Source organism: Amblyraja radiata, chromosome 13 (genome assembly GCF_010909765.2).
Source record: "Amblyraja radiata isolate CabotCenter1 chromosome 13, sAmbRad1.1.pri, whole genome shotgun sequence".
Taxonomy (NCBI): domain Eukaryota; kingdom Metazoa; phylum Chordata; class Chondrichthyes; order Rajiformes; family Rajidae; genus Amblyraja; species Amblyraja radiata.
The window spans coordinates 13,988,166-14,013,817 of record NC_045968.1 but is presented as its reverse complement, the minus strand read 5'-3'; the positions used below and the strand labels follow the sequence as shown (position 1 = coordinate 14,013,817).

Here is a 25,652-nt window from a genome sequence, read left to right as displayed (position 1 = left end):
GTCTATCTCCAACGAGGTAGATGGGTGGTCAGGACTGCACACGTAATGCAGAGTTCGATACCCAACTACAACCATAAATTGTTTTAGGGGACTCTGGAAATAAATGTTTTAAATGCCAATTCTGGAGTCTTCATGAGTAGTTATGGAAATAACAGTTTGCTGTTAGTGACGTTCAGCTCATCTACACGGGAGGTTCCAGCCATGCAAGAGGACTTGCTTTGGAAGTAGACTCAGAGTGATACAGTGTGGAAACAGGCCCTTCACCCCAACTTGCCCACACCAGCCAAAATGTCCCAGCAACACTTGTCCTAGTTGCCCGCGTTTGGTCCTTACCCCTCCAAATCATCCTCTCCATGTACCCGTCTAACTGTTTCTTAAATGTTGGGATAGTCCCAGCCTCAACTACCTCCTCTGGCAACTTGTTTTATACACCCACCACCCTCTGTGTGAAAAAATCCGAGGATGTTTGAATGAACTCGAGAATTTCAACTTCTTGGGTATTATTTTTCCTGTTAGAACTTAAAATATTGTTGAATGAAATATAACTGAATATTTATTAGCATATTAAGTAACAAGTCCAGCCTGTCTGCTCCTGATAAAGGCAGATAGATGCTGGTACGATTCCTTCAGAAGATTCATATCAAAACATGCAAATACATTGTACCTGATGCAACCAAGGACAAAACCTTTGCCTCATCATATATAAATGTTATTCCTAGTGTCGCATCCTACACACGCGGGGCTTCAATTTACAGAAGCCAATTAACCTACAAACCCGCACCGACGAATGTGGGAGGAATCTGGAGCACCCGGAGAAAACCCACTTAGTCACAGGCAGAACGTACAATCTCAGTGTAAGGGAATCAGGAACCATAGGACAGAGGCTTAAGGTGAGAGGAGAAAGATTTAATAGGAACCCGAGGGGTGGGTTTATCCAATGAGCTGCCATAGGAGGTCATTGAGGCAAGTACTATCATAATATTTAAAAGATATTTGAATGAGTACATGGATAGAAAAGAGGAACATGGGCTTCCTGCAGGCAGGTGGGACTAATGTAGATGGGACATCTTGGTCAGCATGGACAAGATGGGCCGAAGGGCCTGTTTCCGTGATGCACGATTCTATGAAAGCAATGAACCATTCAAAACTATTGGTTATTCCATTACGGTTTTGCATATTGTGATTAAACCATCATTAACTCTGGAATAAGATTTAATAACACGATAAATCACAATTAGGTTCAAAATTATTAATTCACCAATCCTAATAATAGCACAAATGCAGTTAAGTGGAACCATGAACTCGAACCCAGGTAACAAATTAAATTGAGAAGTTGAGGCACAGGTTCTGAAATGCAACTTCCAAACTCTATTTCAGGTCAGCTTCAAACAGACCTAAAGATTCAACAACATTTCTCAATCAGCTAACAATTTTATAGACAATAGACAATAGGTGCAGGAGTAGGCCATTCGGCCCTTCGAGCCAGCACTGCCATTCAATGTGATCATGGCTGATCATCCCCAATCAGTACTCCGTTCCTGACTCCGCTATTTTTAAGAGCCCTATCTAGCTCTCTCTTGAAAGCAATAGACAATAGACATGGCTTAGTTAGCTGTTGAGCTCTGCATTAAGCGAGCGGTCCTGACCTCCCATCCATCTCAATGGAGTCCTTTGAACGATCTTTAAACAGACCTGATCGGACTTCAATGTTATTTATTGCACTGAATGTTGTATCCTCTATCCCTTATCTGTGCATGCGTTGATTGCATTCATGAATCATCTATTCTTTGACTGGGTAGTAAACAAAACCTTTCACGGTACCTCTGAACACATGACAATAACATACTAAACTAAGCACTGTACTTGAATGTATGATTCATTCGCATTATTATTTTAAAAGTTCATGCTTCTGTTTAGTTTAGATACAGTGCAAAAACAGGCCCTTTGGCCCACCAATCACCCCGCACACCAACACTACCGCACATACACTAGGGACAATTTATAATGATACCAAGTCAAATTGGCCTACAAACCTTTACATCTTTGGAGCGTGGGAGGAAACCGGAGATCCCGGAGAAAACTCACGCAGGTCACGGGGCGAACGTACAAACTCCGTACAGACAGCACCCGTTGTCAGGATTTTCACACAGAGAGTTGTGAGTGTGTGGAATTCTCTGCCACAAGTGGAGGCTGGTTCTCTGGATGCTTTCAAGAGAGAGTCAGATTGAGCTCTTAGGGATAGCAGAGTTAAGGGATATGGAGAGAATACAGGAACGGGGTATTGATTGTGGATGATCAGCCATGATCACACTGAATGGCGGTGCTGGCTCGAAGGGCCGAATGGCCAACTCCTGCACCTATTGTTGATTGAACCTGGGTCTCTGGCGCTGTGAGACAGCAACACTACCGCTGCGCCACCGTGCCACCCGTGGCTGAGTAGGAAAATAAATTTCAAAAGGAAAAGTATTGCTTACAACTGCAGGATGAGGAGAATGCTGAAAAAGCTACTCAGATACTTGTTGAGGAAGAGGACCCCCAGCATGTGCAGGTTCGGTGAATGATCCTTTACAGAACGATCCACTTCAACAGTCTGTTGCAATAAAACATGATCTGGAACAAAAAGGAATAACGTTCAGTTAAAAACAACCAGAGAAGCAATAATTTAGAGTTTATTCCAAATGATTTAGTCTTAAATAATAATAATAATAATCATAATAATAATAATTATAATAATAATATTAATAATATTAATAATAATAATAATAATCAAAACTGCAAACTACAAGCAACAATAAAAAAAATTTAAAAGACCAAAATAGTAAATATTTAATTATTTCTAGACAAAATGCTGGAGTAACTCAGCGGAAGGGGAAGCATCTATGAATAGACGGAATGGGTGACGTTTCAGGTTGAGACCCTTCTTCAGACAGAGTCAGGGGAGTCGTCAGTCTGAAGAAGGGTGTTGACCCAAAACGTCAACTCCAGAGATGCTGCCCGTTTCGCTGAGTTACTCCAGTATTTTGTGTCTATCTTCCGTGTAAACCAGCGTCTGCAGTTCCTTCCTAGACATTTTAGGACTAACCCTGGACAGAGCGAGCATCCACAACCCAAATCATTAATTTGCTTCCCCAGGAGTACCCAGTGGACACGGCGTGTACCATCCACGTAACGTACTTCACTTCTCTGTCCCAGCTCATCCCCCAGAATTTCCCAACCCCCTGATCTTTAGCACAGTTTCTTCCCAGCTGTTATCAGGTAACTGAGCCATCCTACCACTACCAGAGAGCAGTGCTGAACTACTATCTACCTCATTCGTGACCCTCGAACTATCCGTGATCGGACTTTGCTGGCTTTACCTTAAACTAAACGTTACTCCCTTATCATGTATCTGCAACGGCTCGATTGTAATCATGTTTCCGCCGACTGGTTAGCACGCAACAAAAGCTTTCACTGTACCTCAGCACACGTGACAATAAACGAAACTGAAACTGACAAAGAACAAGGGCAGAAGCACAGGAGCTCAGCACCACCAGCAAGTTCCCCTCCGAGTCGCACAACATCCTCTCTCCATTTAGTTTAGTTTAGAGATACAGCAAGGAAACAGGCCCTTCAGCCCACCGAGTCCGCACCGACCAGCGATCCCCGCACATTAACACTATCCTACAGTGGATAGTGACAATTTACACCAAGCCAATTAACCTACAAAACTGAACGTCTTTGGAGTGTGGGAAGAAACCGAAGATCTCGGAGAAAACCCACGCGGTCATGGGGAGAACGTACAAACTCCGTGCAGACAGCACCCGTAGTCGGGATCGAACCAGGGTTTCTGGTGCTGCAAGCGCTGTAAGACAGGAACTCTACCGCTGCGCCACCGTGCTGCCCCTCAAAACTACATCACTGGCCGTTATTATCACCTAATCTAAACCCTGGAGTTCCCTCCATAACGGCACTACAGGAGTTTGTTCATCACCAACCTCGCAATGACAAGTGGGTACGGACAGCAAATGCTGCCCTTTATCTTTGGTTCTTCTGGTTTCTCCATCCACACATTCATTCATTCATCATCATCATCATCATCGTTGAAAACATTAGCGACGCAGTGCGCTGGTTTCCAATGGGAACGGTGATGGACGCACCACACATATCTGTCCTCCAGTTCCTGCGGACTTCTGCCGCTGGAAGTATAGGATTTTAGTGTGTGTGCTTTATCATCGTTCCTTACGACAGTGATCGCAACTTCTACTGAAGTGTAGATGGCTGTCGGCTCGCTAGAAGCTCATCCGCCCTGACAGGTCTTGTTTTTGGTCCTGCTGGGGGTCCACAGCCCCCTCCTCACCTGGCAAACCAGGTGGGGGAGACCGTTTAGTTGCCGACTATCCGATCGTGGAGCAGGTAGCACGGGATTACATGGTACCCGTGGCGGGGGGAGCTCCCCCCGACCTGACCTCCACAGATGCTGCCCAAATTGTGGAAGGTTTTCCAGTATTTTCTGCTTTTATTTCATGTTTGCCACAAGTGCCTTCTTTGGCTTTTACTTTTGACAGATTTTCTTTCTTATTATTCACACTGATTAACTGGGCACACACTGTGCAGCACGAAAACACAGGCGCAGAGGCAAACACTAGGGTGATGCTCACGCTGCAGTATTAATTATATCAATAATAAATTATTTCAAACAGTTGGTTATTAATATCATAAATTTATTATGCACTATTTTTGAATTTAACATTCAACGTAGTCATGAGCAAAAATGACAAAGTCATAAACAAAGTTATTTCAGTTCCAATCTCTTCATAACCACATGGAGAGAATAACCAGCAAATATAACTCGAGTAATAAAGATTTAAAAGGGACTTAGTCATAGTCATTGAGTGATACAGCGTGGAAACAGGCCCTTCAGCCCAACTTGCCCACACCGGCCAACATGTCCCAGCCACACTAGTCCCAAAGTCAGGTTGAGCATTCTAAGATGGCAGCCGTTACGCTCCGTATCGCACTACACCTCAGTGCATTGGATTACGCAGGAGTGGAGTATCTTGCTCCGCTCTATGATCTTTGATCCCACCCGCCCGCATTTGGTCCATATCCCTCCAAACCTGTCCTATCCACGTACCTGTCGAACTGTTTCACCACCATTAATTGAAGTGACCTGTGTGCTAGTTGCCAGGTGCTTCCCTCAGTCCAGCTTAGATTGTTACCCACTTTAACGTTACAATATTTATGACAACTGAATGGAAATGAAAAAGCAATCGTCCCTTTCAATAATTTATCCTGTTCTTTCCACTCCTCCAGGAACATTGATACATGTTAAGGCTTTTAACTACATTAAACTGTACATTACCAGAAATTATTGGACTTCAGGAAAGTGTTTGGAAGAGTAATACATAAATGATAATAGCCAGGAAGTTTTACACAAAGTCAAACAGAATATTTTATGGACATGACTGCTAATGGATTTTTGTTGGTTAAATGAATATTGATTAGTTGTTAGTGACCGTTATTTGGCTTATGTAAAATTTATTAATGCGGTATTTCAATAGATAATAACAGTTAAAAAACTACAAAGTATCATTGTTCATAAATTAATCTACAACTTAAATATTTTCTTTACTGAGTCGCCAATAAAAATTCTGATAGTGCCAGCAATACAGCTGAAAATTTTATAGTGTCTATTGATTTACCAATTTAGTATTGTTGACAACATTTTTAAAATATTCCCTTGCAAATTAATATGCACTCCGTGTAGAACATGGGAAGTTAAAGTTAAATGCTGTAAAAAAAATTGTTAAAAAAATGCAGAGATACATAACTGGTCAGGTAGCATCTGTGGCGGGAGAAACATTCATGCTTAAGATCAATGGTCTTTCATCCAAACTGGATGTGAACAAATGAGACAATAATAGACAATAGGTGCAGGAGTAGGCCATTCGACCCTTCAAGCCAGCACCGCCATTCAATGTGATCATGGCTGATCATCCACAATTAGTGCCCCGTTCCTGCCTTCTCCCCATATCCCGCTATCTTTAAGAGCCCTATCAAGCTCTCTCATGAAAGTATCCAGAGAACCGGCCTCCACCGCCCTCTGAGGCAGAGAATTCCACAGACTCACAACTCTCTGTGAGAAAAGAAATGAGTGTTGTTTAAGTTGTAGAGGTGGCAGGGTGCAGAGAACATAGACTGTACCTGCAATAAGATGTAGACCAAAACTATCTGGGTAATAGAACGTAGGCAGGAGGAGCTGCAGATGCTGGTTTACACCAAAAAGAGACCAGGTGCTGGAGTAACTCAGCGGGTCAGGCAGCATCGCTGGAGAACATGGAGGGGTGAAGTTTTGAGTTGGGACCCATCTTCAAACGGATTGTAGATCATGGGTGGAGTGGGTACTATTTGTGGGGCAGGTCACACTGGATGGACTCGGCCTTTCCACAGTCTTCGTCCACCAGTTGTAACTTGGTCTTGCTGTGAAACTCTGGCTCAGCCCGTCGTCCACGTGCGAGCCCCAGCGAGGGGGAACGAGCAAGCCGTGAGCCCTTGGAAGTGGATCTGGTAGCCCTGCCCCCAGACCTGCCAATAGCTCGGGACACAGAATGCTAGAATAACTCAGCGGGTGAGGCAGCATCTCTGGAGAGAAGGAATTGGCAACGCCTTGGGTCGAGACCCTTCCTCGTCTGGCGAATACCTTCTCTCCATAGATGCTGCCTCACCCACTGCGTTACTCCAGCATTTTGTGTCTACCTTCGATTTTACCAGCATCTGCAATTCTTTGTTAAACAATAGCTCAGGACAAATGCTTACTGTCCAATGTCTCCGATACTCAGCATATATTACAATTTTTTTCCAACCCCTTAGACCAGCGTGATATTCACACGTACAGTATCTAGTCCCATGTTATCCCACTTTCTCATCCCTACACACTGAGCAATTTACAGAGGGCCAATTATCCCTACAGCACGCACATCTTTGGGATGTGGGAGGAAACCGGAGCGCCCGGAGAAAACCCATGCGGCCACAGGGAGAACGTGCAAACTCCACACAGACAGCACGCGAGGTCAGGACAGAACCCGGCTCCTTGATGCCGTGAAGCCTCAACGGTACCAGATTTGCCACTGTGTTGCCTGTTTATGGTGCAATATTAGATGGAAGGTTGCAAAAGGTAGCTGATACCAGACTAACAAACTGGTAGTAGGCAGTTATCCACCTTTGCACCCACTCGCCTCTTCTGCCCTTCTACAATGGTAAATTTCACAATGGCAACGAAATAGCAACCTCAATAATTCATTGTTTGAAGGGTCCCGGCGCAAAATATCACCTGTCCATTCTCTCCCCAGATGCTGCCCAACTTTCCAGCACTTTGTTTGACTTGAATGCTTCCCTGCATCAGCACCACTATACATCACACAGCAGTTAAGAGATACAGCACAGAAACAGGCCCTTCGGCCCACCGGGTCCGCTCTGACCAGCGATCCCCGCACATTAACACTATCCTACACGAACTAGGGACAATTCACAATTTCCCCAAGCCAATTCACCTGCAAACCTGTACGTCTTTGGAGTGTGGGAGGAAAGCGGAGCTCCCGGGAAAAAACCCACGCAGGTCACGGGGAGAACGTGCAAACTGCGTACAGGCAAGCACGTGCGGTCAGGATCGAACCCGGGTGTCTGGCGCTGCAGAAAGAAATGCCCCGGACTCAGAATATTCAGCCAAGCATCATCCAGTGTAAAAACCGCTGCTTATCCAAGATTATTTCTCAGCACATAACTCATCCAATGTTAATGTCTAGCTCCTCTGTGAAGATCAATTAGGAAGGCCTTTGCAAGCTGTGCGTTGCTGAGTTATTTTATAGAATAATCCCTTTCATTAATCATCTCATTCTGCAGGTGAAATGTCCATCAAGTTCCTGAACAGTGTGACATGTTTTCCATTCGCATCCTCTGTCACAGTGAATGATAAGAGAGCGGTCCTCTGCTTTATCATTCCAGCAGCAAATCAGCACAGTTCATTGTGTGTCATCAAGTACTGACATTATACAGCAGTATCTCCATCTAATTTTCCAGTTCAGCTGCTCCTCAGGGTTGGAAAAATTAACTTTCCCCAAGAGAAACCGTTGCAAATCATTTCTGCCAGACTTAAAAAAAGTTTAATGCACCTTTTATATTCTCTCACACAGATTTACTACGAGCACATTTCACTTGGACTCTCCCGCTTGAGATCTGCATTTTCACCTCTCGTCTAAAGACCGACATGTTGCACAGACCGTAAAGGGGCTGTCCCACTGCGGCGACCTAATTGGTGAGTTTAGAAGAGTTTGCCCTCGACTCATACTCGCAGCATGGTCGACACGAGGTGCTAGGAGGACTTTGTAACTCTCCTTCATGCTCAAGAGTAGTCCCCGCGTACTCGAGGCATCAGCTAGGATGCGGCGTATTTTTCAACATGCTGAAAAATGCCCGCAAGTAAAAAAAGGTCGCCATGGAAACAAATCGATATTTTGTTTAGTCGTAGGTTTAGTCGAAGTAGGTTGGCATGTTATTCGTAGGTAATCGAGGGTAGTCAAGGGTAGTCAAAGGTAGTCGTAGATAGTCTTCAACATAGTCGAAGGGAGGTCGAAAGAGGTCATCTACACTCTCCACTATTCGGTGTCCAATTTTCCCGAAGCTAGTCGAAGCTAGTCTTCAACATAGTCAAAGGAGGTTGAAGGAGGTCTTCTACATAGTCGATGGAGGTCTTCGCAATGACACTTTATCAAACTCTCCTAAACTCTTCTAAACTCGCCAATTAGGGACAGCCCCTTGACCAGCAACAAGTGCCTCAGAGAGACACACAAAGTGCTGGAGTAACTCAGCGGGTCAGGCGGCATCTCGGGAGAAAAGGAACAGGTGATGATTCAGGTCGGGAGCCTTCAATGTCCATTGTATAGACGAGGGAACGGTGCCCTGGAAACCAAAAGCCATTAAAGAGTCGAACTACCTTAGGTTAATTATTGTCACTTCTGAGGAATAATAAAACACTTTGGCTTGCAGGATACCCAATCAGATAAAACAATATATAGATATTATAGCATTATAATACTATACTATACAGTAATGTAGCAGTACAGAATCAAGTACACAGGACAAGATGTTAAGAAGTCCCTTGTGCCAATAGGTGGGGAGCATTTCACGACATTCGTTGATTGTTGTGAGTGGTAGACGCTCAACATCGGTGGGGGGCGGGGGCGGGGGGGGGATATGTATATCTTGGCCTGGGTAACCTTCAGGACAGTTGGGCACAGGACACATCATCAGTAGTGTACCCTTGCATCACTGGGTGTTTCGGCCTTTTAACACTATACACCCTCCACAAGGGCGGCCCGCTGCAGGATGATCAGCCCTCAGCGCGTGTCCCGTGTCAAACAGTCCCAAAGATTTACCCTGACGTACTTGGGGCCCAGCATGGGTCGTTCCGCTTGAGCCAAATCCACCGGCTGCTTCTTTCAGCCGCCTCTGAGAGTGATCTTATGGTCTTCCGCAGAGCCTGACCGTGGATTCCAAGCTCCTTCAGCAGTCTGATGGTAGATGACGCAACAAATCCTCTGCATCCCACTTCAACTGGATAGACTTTGGTGTTCCAGCCACACTGCGTTGCCTCTGCTGCAAGCTCTGCGTAGCGCAGCTTCTTACGCTCATAGGCCTCCTCGACAGAGTTCTCCCATGGAACTGTGAGCTCTATGATGTAAGCAGTCTTCTGTGAAGGGGACCAGAACACCAAGTCTGGCCTGAGGTTGGTGGAAGCAATTTCAGGTGGAAAAATTAGTTGTCGGCCGATGTCCGCCAGCATCCTCCAGTCACGGGCCCTGCATAGGTTTCCTTCTTCTGATCTGGTGGAAGGATGTTTAGATGTTTTCTGTCCTTCTCGGACAAAGGTTGTTGCCCTTAGGGGGGGGGGGGGGTTGCTTGCTCTCGGAGGCAAGGAGTTGGTCGCACACCGCCTGTTCTCAAGGGCTGATGCCAGGCTTTTTAGTACCTGATTATGCCGCCACGTGTATCTCCCTTGCGTGAGGCTGGTCTTGCAGCCTACCATGATGTGTTTGAGGGTCGCTGGAGTTGGGCAGAGGGCACAGGTTGGATCCTCGCCGTACCACTGATGGAGGTTCTTTGGTGATGGAAGCACGTCATAAGTCGCTCTGATGATGAAGCTGATCTTGCTGGCTTCCATTTCCCATAGTTCTTTCCAGCTGATCTTCCTCCGCTCCACACCTTCCCACTGCATCCATTGCCCCTGTTTGGCAAGAGAGACCGCCTTTGCACTTCTTGCGGCCTCCTCCTGTCGCCGCACCTCCTCGACCACCAATGTTCTCCGCTCTGATGTTGTGGCCTTTCGCCAAGTTGGTTTACTTGTCATAAGGCCAAAGCCTCCTCTTCCCTGCTGGACTTGCCCCACGATGTCTTTGTGTCTCAGGGCTGATGAAGCTTGCTGTACTGCATCAGATGGTGTCCACATCCGGCCAGTTACTACGGGCGGCGCAACAGCACTGATGGTCTTGTCTCTAGAGTCCCTCAGTGTCATCTGGAGTCTTACTTTAGAACACTTGTATTCCTCTGTTAGACTAGTGAGAGGTAGTTCCAGGACCCCTTTGCCATATAGGCCGATGTTAATTAGACATCGTGGGACCCCGAGCCATTTCTTCGCGTATGAAGTTATGGTTCGCTCCATCTTCTCCACAGTTGTTATTGGGGCTTCATAAACGGTCAGTGGCCACATTGTCCGAGGAAGGAGTCCAAACTGTAGGCACCAGAGCTTCAGTTTCCCAGGCAGTAGGGTCTGATTGATGTTCTCCAGGCCGTTGACAATTTCTTGCCTTAGTTGTTGCACCTGCTCTTTGTCCTTGAGACTTGCGTTGTACCATCTGCCCAGGCTTTTAACTGGCTGCTCAGACACTGTTGGTATTGGGTCGTCACCGATGCAGAACCTTGTGTCTCTAAGCACCCCCTTGACTATGGAGATGCTTCGAGATTTACTTGGTTTGATTTTCATTCGGGCCCACTTGATGTTCTCCTGCAGCTTTCCAAGTAGCCGCTTGGTGCATGCTGCAGTAGTGGTTAGTGTTGTCATGTCGTCCATGTATGCCCTGATGGGTGGCAGACGGAGCCCAGCCCTGGTTCGTTCACCGCCCACCACCCATTTTGAGGCCCTGATGATGACTTCCATGGCCATTGTAAAGGCCAAGGGTGAGACTGTGCAGCCTGCCATAATGCCTACTTCCAAACGTTGCCATGTTGTACTGAAGTCAGCTGTTGTGAAGCACAGCTGCAGGTCTTGGAAATAGCTCTTGACCAGTGTGGTGATGAGCTCTGGTACATGGAAAAAGGCAAAAGATTCCCAAAGGAGTTCATGGGGAACTGAACCAAATGCATTGGCCAGATCGAGGAAGATCACATGTAGGTCTCTCTTCTCCTTCTTAGCTGCTTGGATCTGGTGCCAGATCATGCTTGTACGCTCCAAGCAGCCTGAAAATCCTGGAATTCCTGCTTTCTGTACAGATGTATCAATGTACTTGTTTGTTACCAGATAGGTGGACAGCTTTTGTGATACAATGCTGAAAAAGATTTTTCCCTCGACGTTGAGGAGACATATTGGCCGGAATTGGCTGATGTCTGATGCATCCTTTTCTTTAGGTATTAGCACCAGCCGGCCCTTCGCCACGCTTTAGGTATTGTTTGCTTCTTCCACACCACCCTCATGAGCTTCCATAGAAAGCGTAACACATCCGGTGCATTCTTGTAGAGCTTGTATGGTACTCCGTTTGGCCCCGGAGCTGATGCTGCTCTTGCTCGCCGGACAGTGTTCTCTACCTCTTTCCATCTCGGAGGGCTGGTGTCCAGGTTGAATTCAGGTGGTTGAATAGGCGGGATGTCATGTGGGATGACTAACTGCTCATGCCTTTTCGTGTCTTGGTGGGCGTTTTCCAGGTGTTCCTCCAATTCCCGTTTTGATGTTTTCAAAGTTCCACTTTTTTCCTTTGCGAAGAGGTCTTTGATGAACTTGAAAGGGTCCTTGTAGAACCGTGTTCTTGTGTGTTCTTTCTTCTTGCGAAGTTTCCTCAAGTTCTCTGCTTTTCGCAAGGTTGCCAATCGGCTCTTGATGTCTTGAGTAGCATAAGACCTTCTCTCTCTCTGCTATATTATACAATATAATGCTATAATACTATTATATTATAATAGGTAGAGCAAAGGGGAAGATACAAAGTGCAGAATATAGTTCTCAGCATTGTAGCGCATCAGTTCCAGAGACAAAGTTCAATGTCCGGACAGTACTCTTGCTTATGGAAGGACCGTTCAGAAGCCTGATAACAGAGGGCAAGAAGCTGTGGCAGTGCACGCTTTCAAGCTTCTGTATGATAGGAGCAGGGAGAAGAAGGAATGACCAGGGTGGGACGAGTCTTGGATTGTATTGTTGACCTTAATAAATTAATTTTTGGTACAATAAATTGGTGGTATAATAATAAATTATAGCACACGGGTAGAGATTCAGACAGAGCCACATGGTATGTGTCTTCTTCCCAGGTGGGTAAACCTTATTTCAAGTGGACAATGGCGTTAAGCAACTTGACTGCTGCCAATCGAACAATCTCAGAGTTCCTCTGACTCAACTGGTTTTAGAACATTTGCAAAGTGAAAGGCTTGAGGCAAAATTGTTGACATGGATTTACCTACAAGATCTATTCATTCTCATCCCGTGCAGTGAAAGCACCACATCTCTGCCCAGCTCCGACCGAGCTCGAGCAACATCAGCCAAATTCCAGGCATACACTGGCCCTGTCCCCGAACTCTACCTCCGCTACATTGACGACTGCAGTGGTGCTACCTCTTGCACCCATGCAGAACTCACTGACTTCATCAACTTCTCCACAAATTTCCATTCTGCATTCAAATTCACGTGGAACATCTCCAACATCTCCTGGCTGTTCCTAGATCTCACCGTCTCCATCGCAGGTGACAGACTATTGACCGACATCTACTACAAACCTACTGACTCCCATAGCTATCTTCCCACCCTTCTTCTTGTAAAGACTCCCAATTCCTCCGTCTATGCCCTAGGAGTAGAGGGGGAGCCATCGAGTACGGCTGCCCAGCCTGCAGCTTTCTTCCCAACCAATTGTTCAACGCTTTTGATTGCAACATGCGCCTTAATTTAGTTCAACAAAGAAACTGACAAGTTACTAAAGAACTTTCACCCTTTAAAATTTTTTTTAGTATGTTAAAAAGTTTCATTTGGAGGTCTAATCTTTTTAATGTGGGTGGTGGGGGGGGGGGGAACTGCATTTCTCAGTCCCTATCTGGTCGGAGATGCGTCTTTTCTCTGAGCCATATTTTCGCCCCTTCCTCGCGGGTCTGGAGCGGCGTTTCCTGCCGGGACCGGCCAGAACTTCGGCGGCGGTGCAGCGCTGAAGCACCATCGCGGAGCGGCGATGCGTTACCCGGGTCGCCGTGTGGTAAGCTCCGGAGTGCTGAGACCGCCGAATCCCGGCATCGCGGGGCTGTCATTGCGGAGCGTCCAGCTGCAGCGGCGCTGACTTTGAACCTGGGATCTCTCGCCGAGATCGCCAGTGTCGGAGCTCCTACCAGCGCGGCCTGTGGACTTCGGGAGCCGCGGTCTCTGGCAGCAAGCGGCCGTTCCAGACACTCCAAGCCGCCGAAGAGTGTTTCTCCCGACGCCGGAGCTCCATCATCCGGCGAGAGGGCCTGAAATATCGGGCCTCGATTGTGGCAACTGCGGAGGCCTCAAATAGGCCCCAACCACGGGGTGAACATAAAGGGAGAGGACTGACTTTGCTGCCTTCCCTCACAGTGGGCACCATTGTGGGGGGATGTTTTTATGTTTTATGTTAAATTCTTATTTCATATGGTGTCTTACTTTTATTGGTGTGCTGCAAATGGCAACTCATATTTCACTACACCAGAAATGGTGTATGTGACAATAAATGTCCTTTGTCCTTTTGTCCTTCGCATCTGCGCCCAGGATGAGGTTTTCCATTCCAGGCCATTGGAGATGCCCTCATTCTTTCGGGAACGGGGGTTCCCATCTTCCATTATAGATGATGCTCTCACTAAGGTCTCCTCAATATTCCGCAGCTCTGCTTTCACTCCCCCCCCCCCCCCCCTCTCATAACAAGGACAGAGTCCCCCTGTCCTCACCTTCCACCCCATCAGCCATCGCACACAACATATAATCCTCCAACACATTCGCCACCTCCAGCAGGATCACACCACTGGCCACGTCTTCCCATCTCCACCCCTTTTCTGCTTTCTGCCGAGATCGTTCCCTCCGTAACTCCCTGGTCAACTCGGCCCTTCCAACCCTTCCCACCCCCTCCCCAGGTACTTTCCCCTGCAACCGCAGGAGATGCAACACCTGTCCCTTTACCTCCCCTCTCGACTACACCCAAGGATCCAAACAGTCTTTCCAGGTGAGGCAGAGGTTCACTTGCACCTCCGCCAACCTCATCTACGGCATCCGCTGTTCCAGGTGTCCACTTCTCCACATTGGCGAGACCAAGCGCAGGCTCGGCGATCGTTTCGCTGAACACCTCCGCTCAGTCCGTCTTAACCAAGCTGATCTCCCGGTGGCCCAACACTTCAACTCCCCCTCCCATTCCCACTCTGACCTTTCTGTCCAGGGCCTCCTCCATTGTCAGAGTGAGGCCCAGCGCAAATTGAAGGAACAGCACCTCATATTTTGCTTGGGTAGTTTACAGCCCAGCGGCATGAACATTGACTTCTCTAACTTCAGGTAGCCCTTGCTTGCCCTCTCCATCCTTCCCTCCACCCCCTTCCCAGTTCTCCCACTATTCCCACTGTCTCCGCCTACATTCTTTCTTTGTCCTACCCCCTCCCCCGACAGTCTGAAGAAGGGTCTCGACCCGAAATGTCGCCAATTCCTTCTCTCCAGAAAGGCGGCCTCACCCGCCGAGTCTCTCCAGCATTTTGTGTCTACCTTTGATTTTACCAGCATCTGCAGTTCTTTCTTAAACATCAGCCAAATCATTATGGATAACAAATGCAGTGATTGGCAGGAGACCACCCTTCATTTTATCATTCAAGCAGTAAATTGTGGCAACTCTGTGGAAATTGGCAAAGGGCTACAGTAAAGTAGAAATGGGAGAACTTCATTCTTGCAATGGTCAACACTCTTCTCTGGTGGAGCTAAACACCAGCATGGTCTGTGGACATTCTTCTACACGACCAATGGAAGCAAAACACAGCGTGCGGCAAGATCACAGCGGGTCATGCACATCTGTGATGGGTAGAAACAAGGAACTGCAGATGCTGGTTTACTGCTGGAGTTGCTTAGTGGGTCAAGTAGCATCTCAGGAGAACATGAACAGGTGACATTTTGGGTCTTCAGAAGAAGGGTCCCGACCCAAAAGGTCTTCCATCCATGTTCTCCCGAGTTCCTGTCTGACTCGCTGAGTTACTCATCAGTGCCTCTACTTCCTGAGAAGATTACGGAGAGTCGGATTGTCAAGGAGGACTCTCTCTAACTTCTACAGCTGCAGAGTCGAGAGCATACTGACCGGTTGCATCGTGGCTTGGTTCGGCAATTTGAGCGCCCTGGAGAGGAAAAGACTACAAAAAGTAGTAAACACTGCCCAGTCCATCATCGACTCTGACCTTCCTTCCATCGAGGGGATTTATCAGTCGCTGCCTCAAAAAGGCTGGCAGTATCATCAAAGACCCACACCATCCTGGCCACACACTCAGATCCCTGCTACCTTCAGGTAGAAGGTACAGGAGCCTGAAGACTGCAACAACCAGGTTCAGGAATAGCTACTTCCCCACAGCCATCGGACTATTAAATCTGGCTCGGACAAAACTCTGATTATTAATAACCTATTACCTGTTATTTGCACTTTATCAGTTTATTTATTCATGTGTGTATAGATTTATATAATGGTATATGGACACACTTATCTGTTTTGTAGTATATGCCTACTATGTTCTGTTGTGCTGAAGCAAAGCAAGAATTTCATTGTCCTATACAGGGACACATGACAATAAACTCACGACTTAAACTTGAACTTGAACGTCAACTATCCATGTTCTCCAGAGATACTGTCTGACCCGCTGAGTTACTCCAGCACTCTGAGAAACGTCACCTATCCATGTTCTCCACAGATGCTGCCTGACCCGCTGAGTTACTCAGCACTCTGAGAAACGTCACCTATCCATGTTCTCCACAGATGCTGCCTGACCCGCTGAGTTACTCCAGTTCGCTGTCTACATCTGTGGAGAGAATGGACAGGTGACGTTTCGGGCTGGGACACTTCTTCAGACTGACTGCAATCGGGATGAAAAGGCTGGAAAAGAGAGGTGGGGGTGGGACAGAGCTCAGGAAGTGATACGTGGGTACAGGCGAGAGGGGGTGCGATTGGCTGATGGGTGGACTAATGCCAAAGGCTCGACTTGAAAAGGAGACAAAAGGATGTTGGATATAGTTCACTCGGGAAACTTATGAACACTGGCTAACTGGCAGAGTAGAGAGCATGCTGACTGGTTGCATGTGGCTTGGTTCGGCAACTTGAGCGCCCTGGAGAGGAAAAGACTAAAAAAAGTAGTAAACACTGCCCAGCCCATCATCGGCTCTGACCTTCCTTCCATCGAGGGGATTTATCGCAGTCGCTGCCACAAAAAGGCTGGCAGTATCATCAAAGACCCACACCATCCTGGCCACACACTCATCTCCCTGCTACCTTCAGGTAGAAGGTACAGGAGCCTGAAGACTGCAACAACCAGGTTCAGGAATAGCTACTTCCCCACAGGTATCAGTCTATTAAACCTGGCTCGGACAAAACTCTGATCATTAATAACCCACTGTTTGTTATTTGCACTTTACCAGTTTATTTATTCATGTGTGTATTTACGTATATAATGGTATATGGACACACTGATCTGTTTTGTAGTAAATGCCAACTATGTTCTGTGTGCTGAAGCAAAGCAAGAATTTCATTGTCCTATCAGGGACACATGACAATAAACTCACTTGAACTTGAACTAACTGAAAGAAAAGCTTTTAAGGGAAATCCATACACTAGTGGTGCAGTGAAGGGTTCAAGAACCCAGTGCTTGGGTTAAGTGTTATCTGAGAACAACCATTAAAGGTCTAAGTAGGATCTGCAACGGAATATCTGCAGGTACAGGGAATGTGAAGCCCTTGCCTGAGAACCCATTCCCTGCAGCCTCACTCAAATGCAAATTTTGTTTAGTTTAGAGATAGAGCACGGAATCAGGCCCTTCGGATGATAGCTAAAATAAAACAATTCCTCCAGTTTGATGACCTCGAAAAGATCATCCACACATTTATCTCCTCCCGCCTAGATTACTGCAACTCCCTCTACACTGGCATCAGCCAATCTTCCCTGTCCCGCCTGCAACTGGTCCAAAACATCGCAGCGAGACTCCTGACGGGCACCCGAAAAAGGGACCACTTCCCCCCGATCCTGGCCTCTCTCCACTGGGTCCCTATGCAGTTCCGAATAAATTTCAAGACCCTCCTCTTTGTCTACAAAGCCCTCAATGGGCTTGCACCCACTTACATTAAAAGTCTTCTCACCCACTGCACCACCTCCAGGTCCCGCAGATCGGCCGACTTGGGGTTGCTGAACGTCCCGCGGTCTAGGCATAAGCTAAGGGGCGACGACGCCTTTGCGGTTGCAGCTCCTAGACTGTAGAACAGTATCCCCCTTCCCCATCAGAACTGCCCCCTCCATTGACTCCTTTAAGTCTAGACTAAAAACTTATCTGTACTCCCAAGCCATTCCTGACTTCCTCTGAGCGAGGGCTATTTTTATATATGCATGTAGTTTGCTTGTGTATACTATTCTTATAACAAATGTAAAGCACTTTGGTCAACGAGAGTTGTTTTTTAAATGTGTTATATAAATAAATGTGACTTGACTTGACTTGGGCCCACCGAGTCCTCGCTGACCAGCGATCTCCTACACACACACACACACACACACATACTAGGGACAATTTACAATGATACCGAGCCAATTCATGTACAAACCTGTACGTCTTTGGAGTGTGGGAGGAAAGCCGAAGATCTCAGAGAAAACTCACACGGTCATGGGGAGAACGTACAAACTCCACACAGAAAGCACCCGTAGTTGGGTTCGAAAGCTGGTCACTGGCACTGCAAGCGCTGCAAGGCAGCAACTCTACTGCTGTGCCACCGTGCCACCATGAAAATGAGACTGCTTCAGAGCAAAGCAAATATGCGCTGGGAATCAATATCTGCCTCCAACCCACTTGGCAATGACCATCTCAGATTGAGGAAGACTTTACTCATAAACAATCTCCCGATACAGGTGAGGCACTACAGGTGACCCTGCAGCCTCGCTGATATCTGACAGATTCCATCAACTAAATCCAGGTTCCTGTGCACTTGTTCTCCTTTAATCCAAGCATTAAGCTCACTGTACCACTGACTTGTGGCTCTTTATAAAACAAGTTGCTTTTCTCCTTCAGTGTTGAAAGAAACTGAAGATAATAGCATACGACACAAAACAACTATTGCACTTAAGTAGTACTTCCTCAGAAGATGTTCCAGCAATGCCGCTCATAATTTGATACACCTGTCAGATATCATCTTAACCTCTGGCATTCCAGGGAAAACAATCCCGTGAGCTAATACCCCCTCTAATCCAGATATCATCGTGGTAAACCTCCTCTGCTCTCCGTCCAAAGCATCCACGTCCTTCCTGTCAAGCAGTGACCAGAACGACACGCAATACTCCAAATGTGGCCATACCAAGATATAATATGTGTGTGTGTGTATATGTGTGTGTGTATATGTATATATATATATATATATATATATATATATATATATATATATATGTATATGTATATATATATATATATATATATATATATATATATATATATGTATATATATATGTATGTATATCTATATATATATATATATATATATATATATATATATATATATATATATATATATATATATATATTGTGTTGTGCAAGTTATATTGGTGCTTTAATCACAAAGTATACACATATACACACACATATACAGGAATTATATATTAAAAATATAAAATTATGTGTTAAATATAGTCTTTAAATCAAATACACGTGTGTGTGTGTGCGCGCATGCATATATGTATATATACACACACACACACACATATATACACACACATATAATATAGTATATAATATAGTTGATAAAATATTGTATAGATTTCACATAATTAAGATATATAGCACAATATAATGCTATATATCATATATATTTAATATAATATATATTTAATATAATATATAATACCTACATATACTTTGTGGTTTGAGTACCAGTATCATTTGGTCAACACACACAATATCATGCCTCAATATATCAACATCTCCCAGCCTAACGCCACAACATTCCAACAGCAGCCCCTACCTGCATCCTCGGCATCATCTTCTTCTTCTCCTTCATCTACTGTGGAACCTGGAACAGGACCTTGGTCACCAACATCCTGCATTTCCACCACAAACTGCTAGAAAATAACGAACACATCCATTAAAACTGCCCTGTGGTGACCGACACAAAGAACAAATGGCAAAAAAAAAAAAAGTACTGGAGCAACTCAGCGGGTCAGGCAGCAGCTCCGGAGGACACGGAAAGGTGATGTTTCTCACCGCGAAACCTTCTTGCTGTCCCGACTTGAGAAGTATCCCGACCCAGAACGTCGCCTAGACACTTCCTCCAGAGATGCTGCCCGACTCGTTGAATTACACCAGCACTTTATCTTTTTTCATAAACCAGCGCCTACAGTTCCTTGTGTCGACAAACAACAAATAATTGTCACACGTCTCACAGCATCGAGTGGTGGCTCTGAATGTGACAATAGATGGCGTTTTGTGTCTGTTTTCAGCGACACCCTTGGCTTATCAAATTCTACTTTTTCCCCAAGATGTTGGAACAATGCATTTAGATTGTCTCTTTCTCAACTAATCATCTGTAGAATGTAATATTTTGAACGGCTATGTTGATTTTGATGGTTTGAAAATGGCACAAATTATTTTTGGAATGTACATCATGTTCAATTTTGAAAGTGCCTTTCCTACACCGTTTTAAACAGGCACTTTAAACAGGGTGCCGCAAGGCTTAGTGCTAGGACCCCAGTTATTTACAATATATATTAACGATTCAGACGAGGGAATTAAATGTACCATCTCCAAGTTTGCAGATGACACAAAGCTGGGTGGCAGTGTGAGCTGCGAGGAGGATGCTATGAGGCTGCAGGGTGACTTGGATAGGTTGGGTGAGTGGGCAGATGCATGACAGATGTAGTATAAGGTGTATAAATGTGAGGTTATCCACTTTGGTGGCAAGAACAAGGCGGAAGATTATTATCTGAAAGGTGTCAGATTAGGAAATGGGCAGGTGCAACGAGACCTGGGTGTCCTTGTACATCAGTCACTGAAAGTAAGCATGCAGCTACAGCAGGCAGTGAAGAAAGCTAATGGCGTGTTGGCCTTCATAGTGAGAGGATTTGAGTATAGGAGCAAGGAGGTCCTTCTGCAGTTGTACAGGGTCCTGGTGAAACCGCACCTGGAGTATTATGTGCAGTTTAGGTTTCCTAATTTGAGGAAGGACATTATTGCTATTGAGGGAGTGCAGCGCAGGTTCACCAGGAATTTAGAAGGATGGAGGGGATCTTAAAGGATTGGACAGGCTAGATGCAGGAAAAATGTTCCTGATGTTGGGGGAGTACAGAACCAGGGGTCACAGTTTAAGAATAAGGGGTAGGCCATTTCGGACTGAGACGGGGAAAAACTTTTTCACCCAGAGAGTTGTGAATCTGTGGAATTCTCTGCCACAGAAGGCAGTGGAGGCCGATCCACTGGATGTTTTCAAGCGAGTTAGATTTAGCTCTTAGTGCTAAGGGAATCAAGGGATATGGGGAAAAAGCCAGAACGCGGTACTGAGTTGGATGACCAGCCATGATCGTATTTAATGGCGGTGCTGGCTCGAAGGGCCGAATGGCCTACTCCTGCACCTATTTTCTATCTTTCAATGTACTGAATATTGTAGTAAGTTCCAAAAAGGCAAGATGCTGAGATGAAGGAAAAGTTATGATGCAGACAGAAAAGGTTCTTGAATAATTAGAACGTCAGAATATACATGGAGAATATTCTCTTAGCTTTGTTTAATTTTGTTTTCTCCAAGAGAAAATTCAACGCATCAGTGAAACTTAAAACAATTTTATAATTTTCATTTGTTACTGAACATTGCAGCAGGGGAATTAATCATCAGAAGAATGGTTTGGCAGAGCTGAACTTTGCAAGAGGATAAAAATCATGAAGTCATCACTGTTGATACTCCGTGTCTCTGTATTACAGATAGTATTGTGAATTTGACAATAGAGATTTCACCTTGCTGCGGTGTACAATAGCTGAGCCTCTGTTGCCATGGCAACAGCCAGGCGGACTCCTGTGCCTGCCTGCATTAGTGAACCATGCACATTAGCTTTCATGCGCTGTGCTCCCTGAATGTTGCACCATTACTTTCATATCTGCCTCCTTAAGGCACCATTGAGTTAAATAAAATTAAATAAAATTGTCCTCATCTAAATATTTTGGTTGGTCTAAATTTTCCATAATGTGAACCGTGAAACTAACATTTTAATGAAAATGCAAGTACTACCGTGACTGACAGCAGATGCATAAACATAATGTGCGGCACGGTGGCGCAGCGGTAGAGTTGCTGCCCTAAGGCGCCAGGGACCCAGGTTCGATCCAGACTACGGGTGCTGTCTGTATGGGGTTAGCATGTTCTTCCCGTGACCTGCGTGGGTTTTATCCGAGATCTTCGGTTTCCTCCCACACTCCAAAGACGAACGGGTTTGCAGGTCAATTGTAAACTGTCCCTAGTGTGTGTAGGATCACGTTAGTGTGCGGGGATCGCTGGTTGGCACAGACTCGGTGGGCTGTATCTCTAAACTAAACTCAAAAATATTGCCAACAAACATGATCAGGAAATTAAATTGATGGTAAATAAAAACTGAAACATGAGCTGCTCAAATTCTCAATGTATTGAACGTGAACAGCAGCATTTTATCAGCCTTTCGTCTATAAATGTGCGTTAATAGTGATGTTTTTTAGAAAGTTAATTTGACCGTGTAGAAAGGTGCAAATAACCTTTGACAGCTTTGAACTGCCATTCAGTTTGCTGGAAATAAAAGCAGCAATGGAAGTAGAACACGTAAACATATTTCATGAAGTGAATTCTTTCTAGTGGAATGCACTGTACAAGTGGGCATGGGCGAGGAGGGTCGAAGGGCCTCTGGGACTATAGGTCAGAGCACACTTGCTTACCTTCACAGCCTCCAGCTGAGCTGCGTGACATCGTTGCAATAAGTCCACAAAAAGATAAATCAACAGCACCTGAGAAAACACAAAACTAAGGTTAAAGCCACACTCGTGGTTAATGAAGGAATTTCAAGTCAGACACAATAAAGGGCCTGTCCCACCAACATGCGATTGCATGCGTCTAGCGCGACCAAACGTGGTGGTTTGCGGCGTACGGCCTTGCGGGGCCCGTCCCACTTCCAACCGCGGAGCCGTCTGGAGTTGTGCGGGGCTGGTCCCGACATCATACTCACCAATCAGCTGGGCAGGAAGCGGGCCGACTGAATATGGACGTCGCACGTCGTCGAGCGGTTACGCAATCGCGCAACGGCACGCTGGGCAGTGACATCATTGCGCAACGCCACGCGCTAGGCTTACGCCATCAAGACGCTGCGTACGCCCGTCGAGACGCTGTGCACGGCCTCAATGCGGCTGCGGGCCGGCTGGCCGTTCTCGCGCGGAATTTTTGGACAGTGTCAGTTTTTTGGAGCCTCGCGCGATGTCGGGACCAGCCCCGCACAACTCCATACGGCTCCGGCGATCGAAGTGGGACTGGCCCCGCGAGGCCGTAAAGCTCAAGCGACCACGTTAGGTCGTGCTAGCCGCATGCAGTCGCATGCTCGTGGGACAGGCCCTTAAGAATGGAACCAATGACGCTAATGTTCCTGCACTATTGAATGTTCATCTCAACAATAAATACATTAGCAATGTGAATATCCTAAAGAAATATCTTGGTAAACAATCAATTAACAAAATAATGGCTCAACCTAAAAGCTAAGACCCAATGTGGACAAAAAAGCTGGAGAAACTCAGCGTGCGAGGCAGCATCTATGGAGCAAAGGAATCGGTGAAGTTTCGGGTCGAGACCCTTCCACAGACTCTTTTCCAGCAACTGCCGTTCTTTCTTAAACTCTTAGCGAAAACCCAATGGTATCTCCACAACATATGAAGGAGTGGGGCCAGATACTGGGAGGGGAGTTTAGTTTAGTTAAAAGATACAGCATCGAAACAGACCCTTCAGCCCATCGAGTCCATTGACTACCCATTCACACTAGTTCTACAGTATGTTGCTCCACTTTTTCCATCCACTCCTGATACACGAGGGAACAATTTACAGAGGACCAATTATCCTACAAACCCGCGCGTCTTTGGGATGTGGGAGGAAACCGGAGCACCCGGAGGAAATGCACGCAGTCACACGGGGAACGTGCAAACTCCACAAAGCACCCGAGGTTGGGATCGAACCCGGGTCTCCGGTGCTGTGAGGCAGCGGCTCTACCCGCTTCGCCACCGTGCCTGAGGGCAGATTTTGGACAGGAAAGGCTGGTCATTGAACAAGGCTTTGGAGGGGGGGGGGGGGGGGATGTAACTGGGTGTTGATCATCAGGGCAGAGTTTGATGGTGACATCAGACATTTGGAACTGGGTGTACGAGGGATTGTACTTTGTCAGCGATTCCAAAATTCAATCCATAGCGGTTACTACCATCAACCAGAAAAACAATGCCACATCTGGTAATGATTTCTATGTCAAGAAAGTTTCAGAGTGTACAGTATCTTTGAACTCTATCTATGCCAATTGTCTAATGATCAATTGTCCTAAATGTTCTTCATAAAATTTGCTCAGTCAAACCAATTTTATCAGCATGGTTTAGGCAGGAATGGAAAATGTCAACAGTAACATTACCAGAGGCCACTGACATGATCAACAAAATATAGCATTCCCTTTTGCAATTAATAATATTTAGGTTATGATATATTAGCTTTTAACTCCTCAATGTCAAGCAAGTTATTTGCAACATACTTTGAGTTTAGTTTATAGATACATGCCCTTCGAGTGAGTGCCGACCAGCGACCCCCGCACATTAACACTATCCTACACAGACTATGAATAATTTACAATTATACTCAAGCCAATTAACCTACAAACCCGCACGTCTTTGGAGTGTGGGAGGAAACTGAAGATCTCGGAGAAAACCTGCGCAGGACACGGGGAGAACGTGTAAACTCCGTACAGACAGCACCCGTAGTCGGGATCGAACCCGGGTCTCTGGGGCTGCAAGCGCTGGAAGGCAGCAACTCTACCGCTGCGCCACCGTGCCACCCACTAATGCCCCTGTCCCACTTAGGAAACCTGAACGGAAACCTCTGGAGACTTTGCGCCCCAGCCAAGGTTTCCGTGCGGTTCCCGGAGGTTGCAGGTAGTGGAAGCAGGTAGGGAGACTGACAAAAACCTCCGGGAACCGCACGGAAACCTTGGGTGGGGCGCAAAATCTCCAGTGGTTTCCGTTCAGGTTTCCTAAGTGGGACAGGGGCATAAGTGTTCTTCATAAAAATACCTCAGTCAAGCCAATTGTATCAGCATGGTTTAGGCAGGTATGGTAACATTACCAGATGATCAAGATAATGTAGTATAGAAAGTATAGTGTTTCCTTTTGCAATTCAGCTGATGAGATATTAGGTCCACAAAGTCAAGCAAGTTATTTGCTACACACTTTCTGGATGACTTGAGCAAAAATCTACTAGAGGAACTCAGCAGGTCAGGCAGCATCTGCAGAGGGAAATGACCAGACAATGTTTCGGCTCGGGACCTTTCTTCAGACAGAATTTTGTATTTACTTACCTGCATAAAAAATCCCGTTATAAACGAGACCAAAAAAGGTTGCAGGCCGGCATGTGCCACTGTTCCTGGCAGTCCTAGAACAGAAGAACACAGAGGGTAGAACAGTGGCGTACACGTACAGGCCCTCTGGCCTACCATGCTAACATGATGCCAAATCAAACCATCTGGACCCCACTCTTCCTTTCCCTTTCACACGCTGCCTAAATGCCCCTAAAACCGCTGTCGTATCTGCTTCTATCACCTGCTCGCATAACACATTCCAGGCACTGACCAATCTGCCTCAAATTACGTATAAACTCTCCCCCTCAACTAACGTCCTCTAACATTCGATATTTCCACCTTGGGGGATAAAGGTTCTGACTACCTGTGCCTCTCATAATTTTTATATATTTCTATCAGGTTGCCCTTCAAACTTGAGTGAAAGTGATCCAAGTTTGCCCGACCGATAGTGAAAACTTTCGAAACCATGGAATGTCCCGACAAACTAATTCAGTACTCTCCCCAAAGTCTCCACACCTGTCCCACAGTGTGGCACTCTGAATTGCTAGTTAGGTTAATGACAAAGTTTCTAGTCAGCGCCCCGAATGATGAAGGTAAACATGACATACACCTTCTTCACCACCCCAT

At 46.1% G+C, this 25,652-nt stretch overlaps 1 protein-coding gene across 2 annotated transcripts in view; it reads right to left on the bottom strand.

The window, feature by feature from the left end:
• Positions 1 to 25,652, bottom strand: part of LOC116979633 — a 164,457-nt gene that overhangs the window by 125,153 nt on the left and 13,652 nt on the right. The window contains exons 3-6 of one of the 2 annotated variants that reach the window (XM_033031272.1): positions 25,026 to 25,099; positions 22,372 to 22,440; positions 19,451 to 19,547; positions 2,475 to 2,610 (exon numbers count right to left, since the gene is read on the bottom strand). In XM_033031272.1, the coding sequence (XP_032887163.1) occupies positions 2,475 to 2,610; positions 19,451 to 19,547; positions 22,372 to 22,440; positions 25,026 to 25,099 (376 nt within the window). The remainder of the gene's footprint in view (positions 1 to 2,474; positions 2,611 to 19,450; positions 19,548 to 22,371; positions 22,441 to 25,025; positions 25,100 to 25,652) is intronic. The other variant, XM_033031273.1, reaches the window with a different exon arrangement.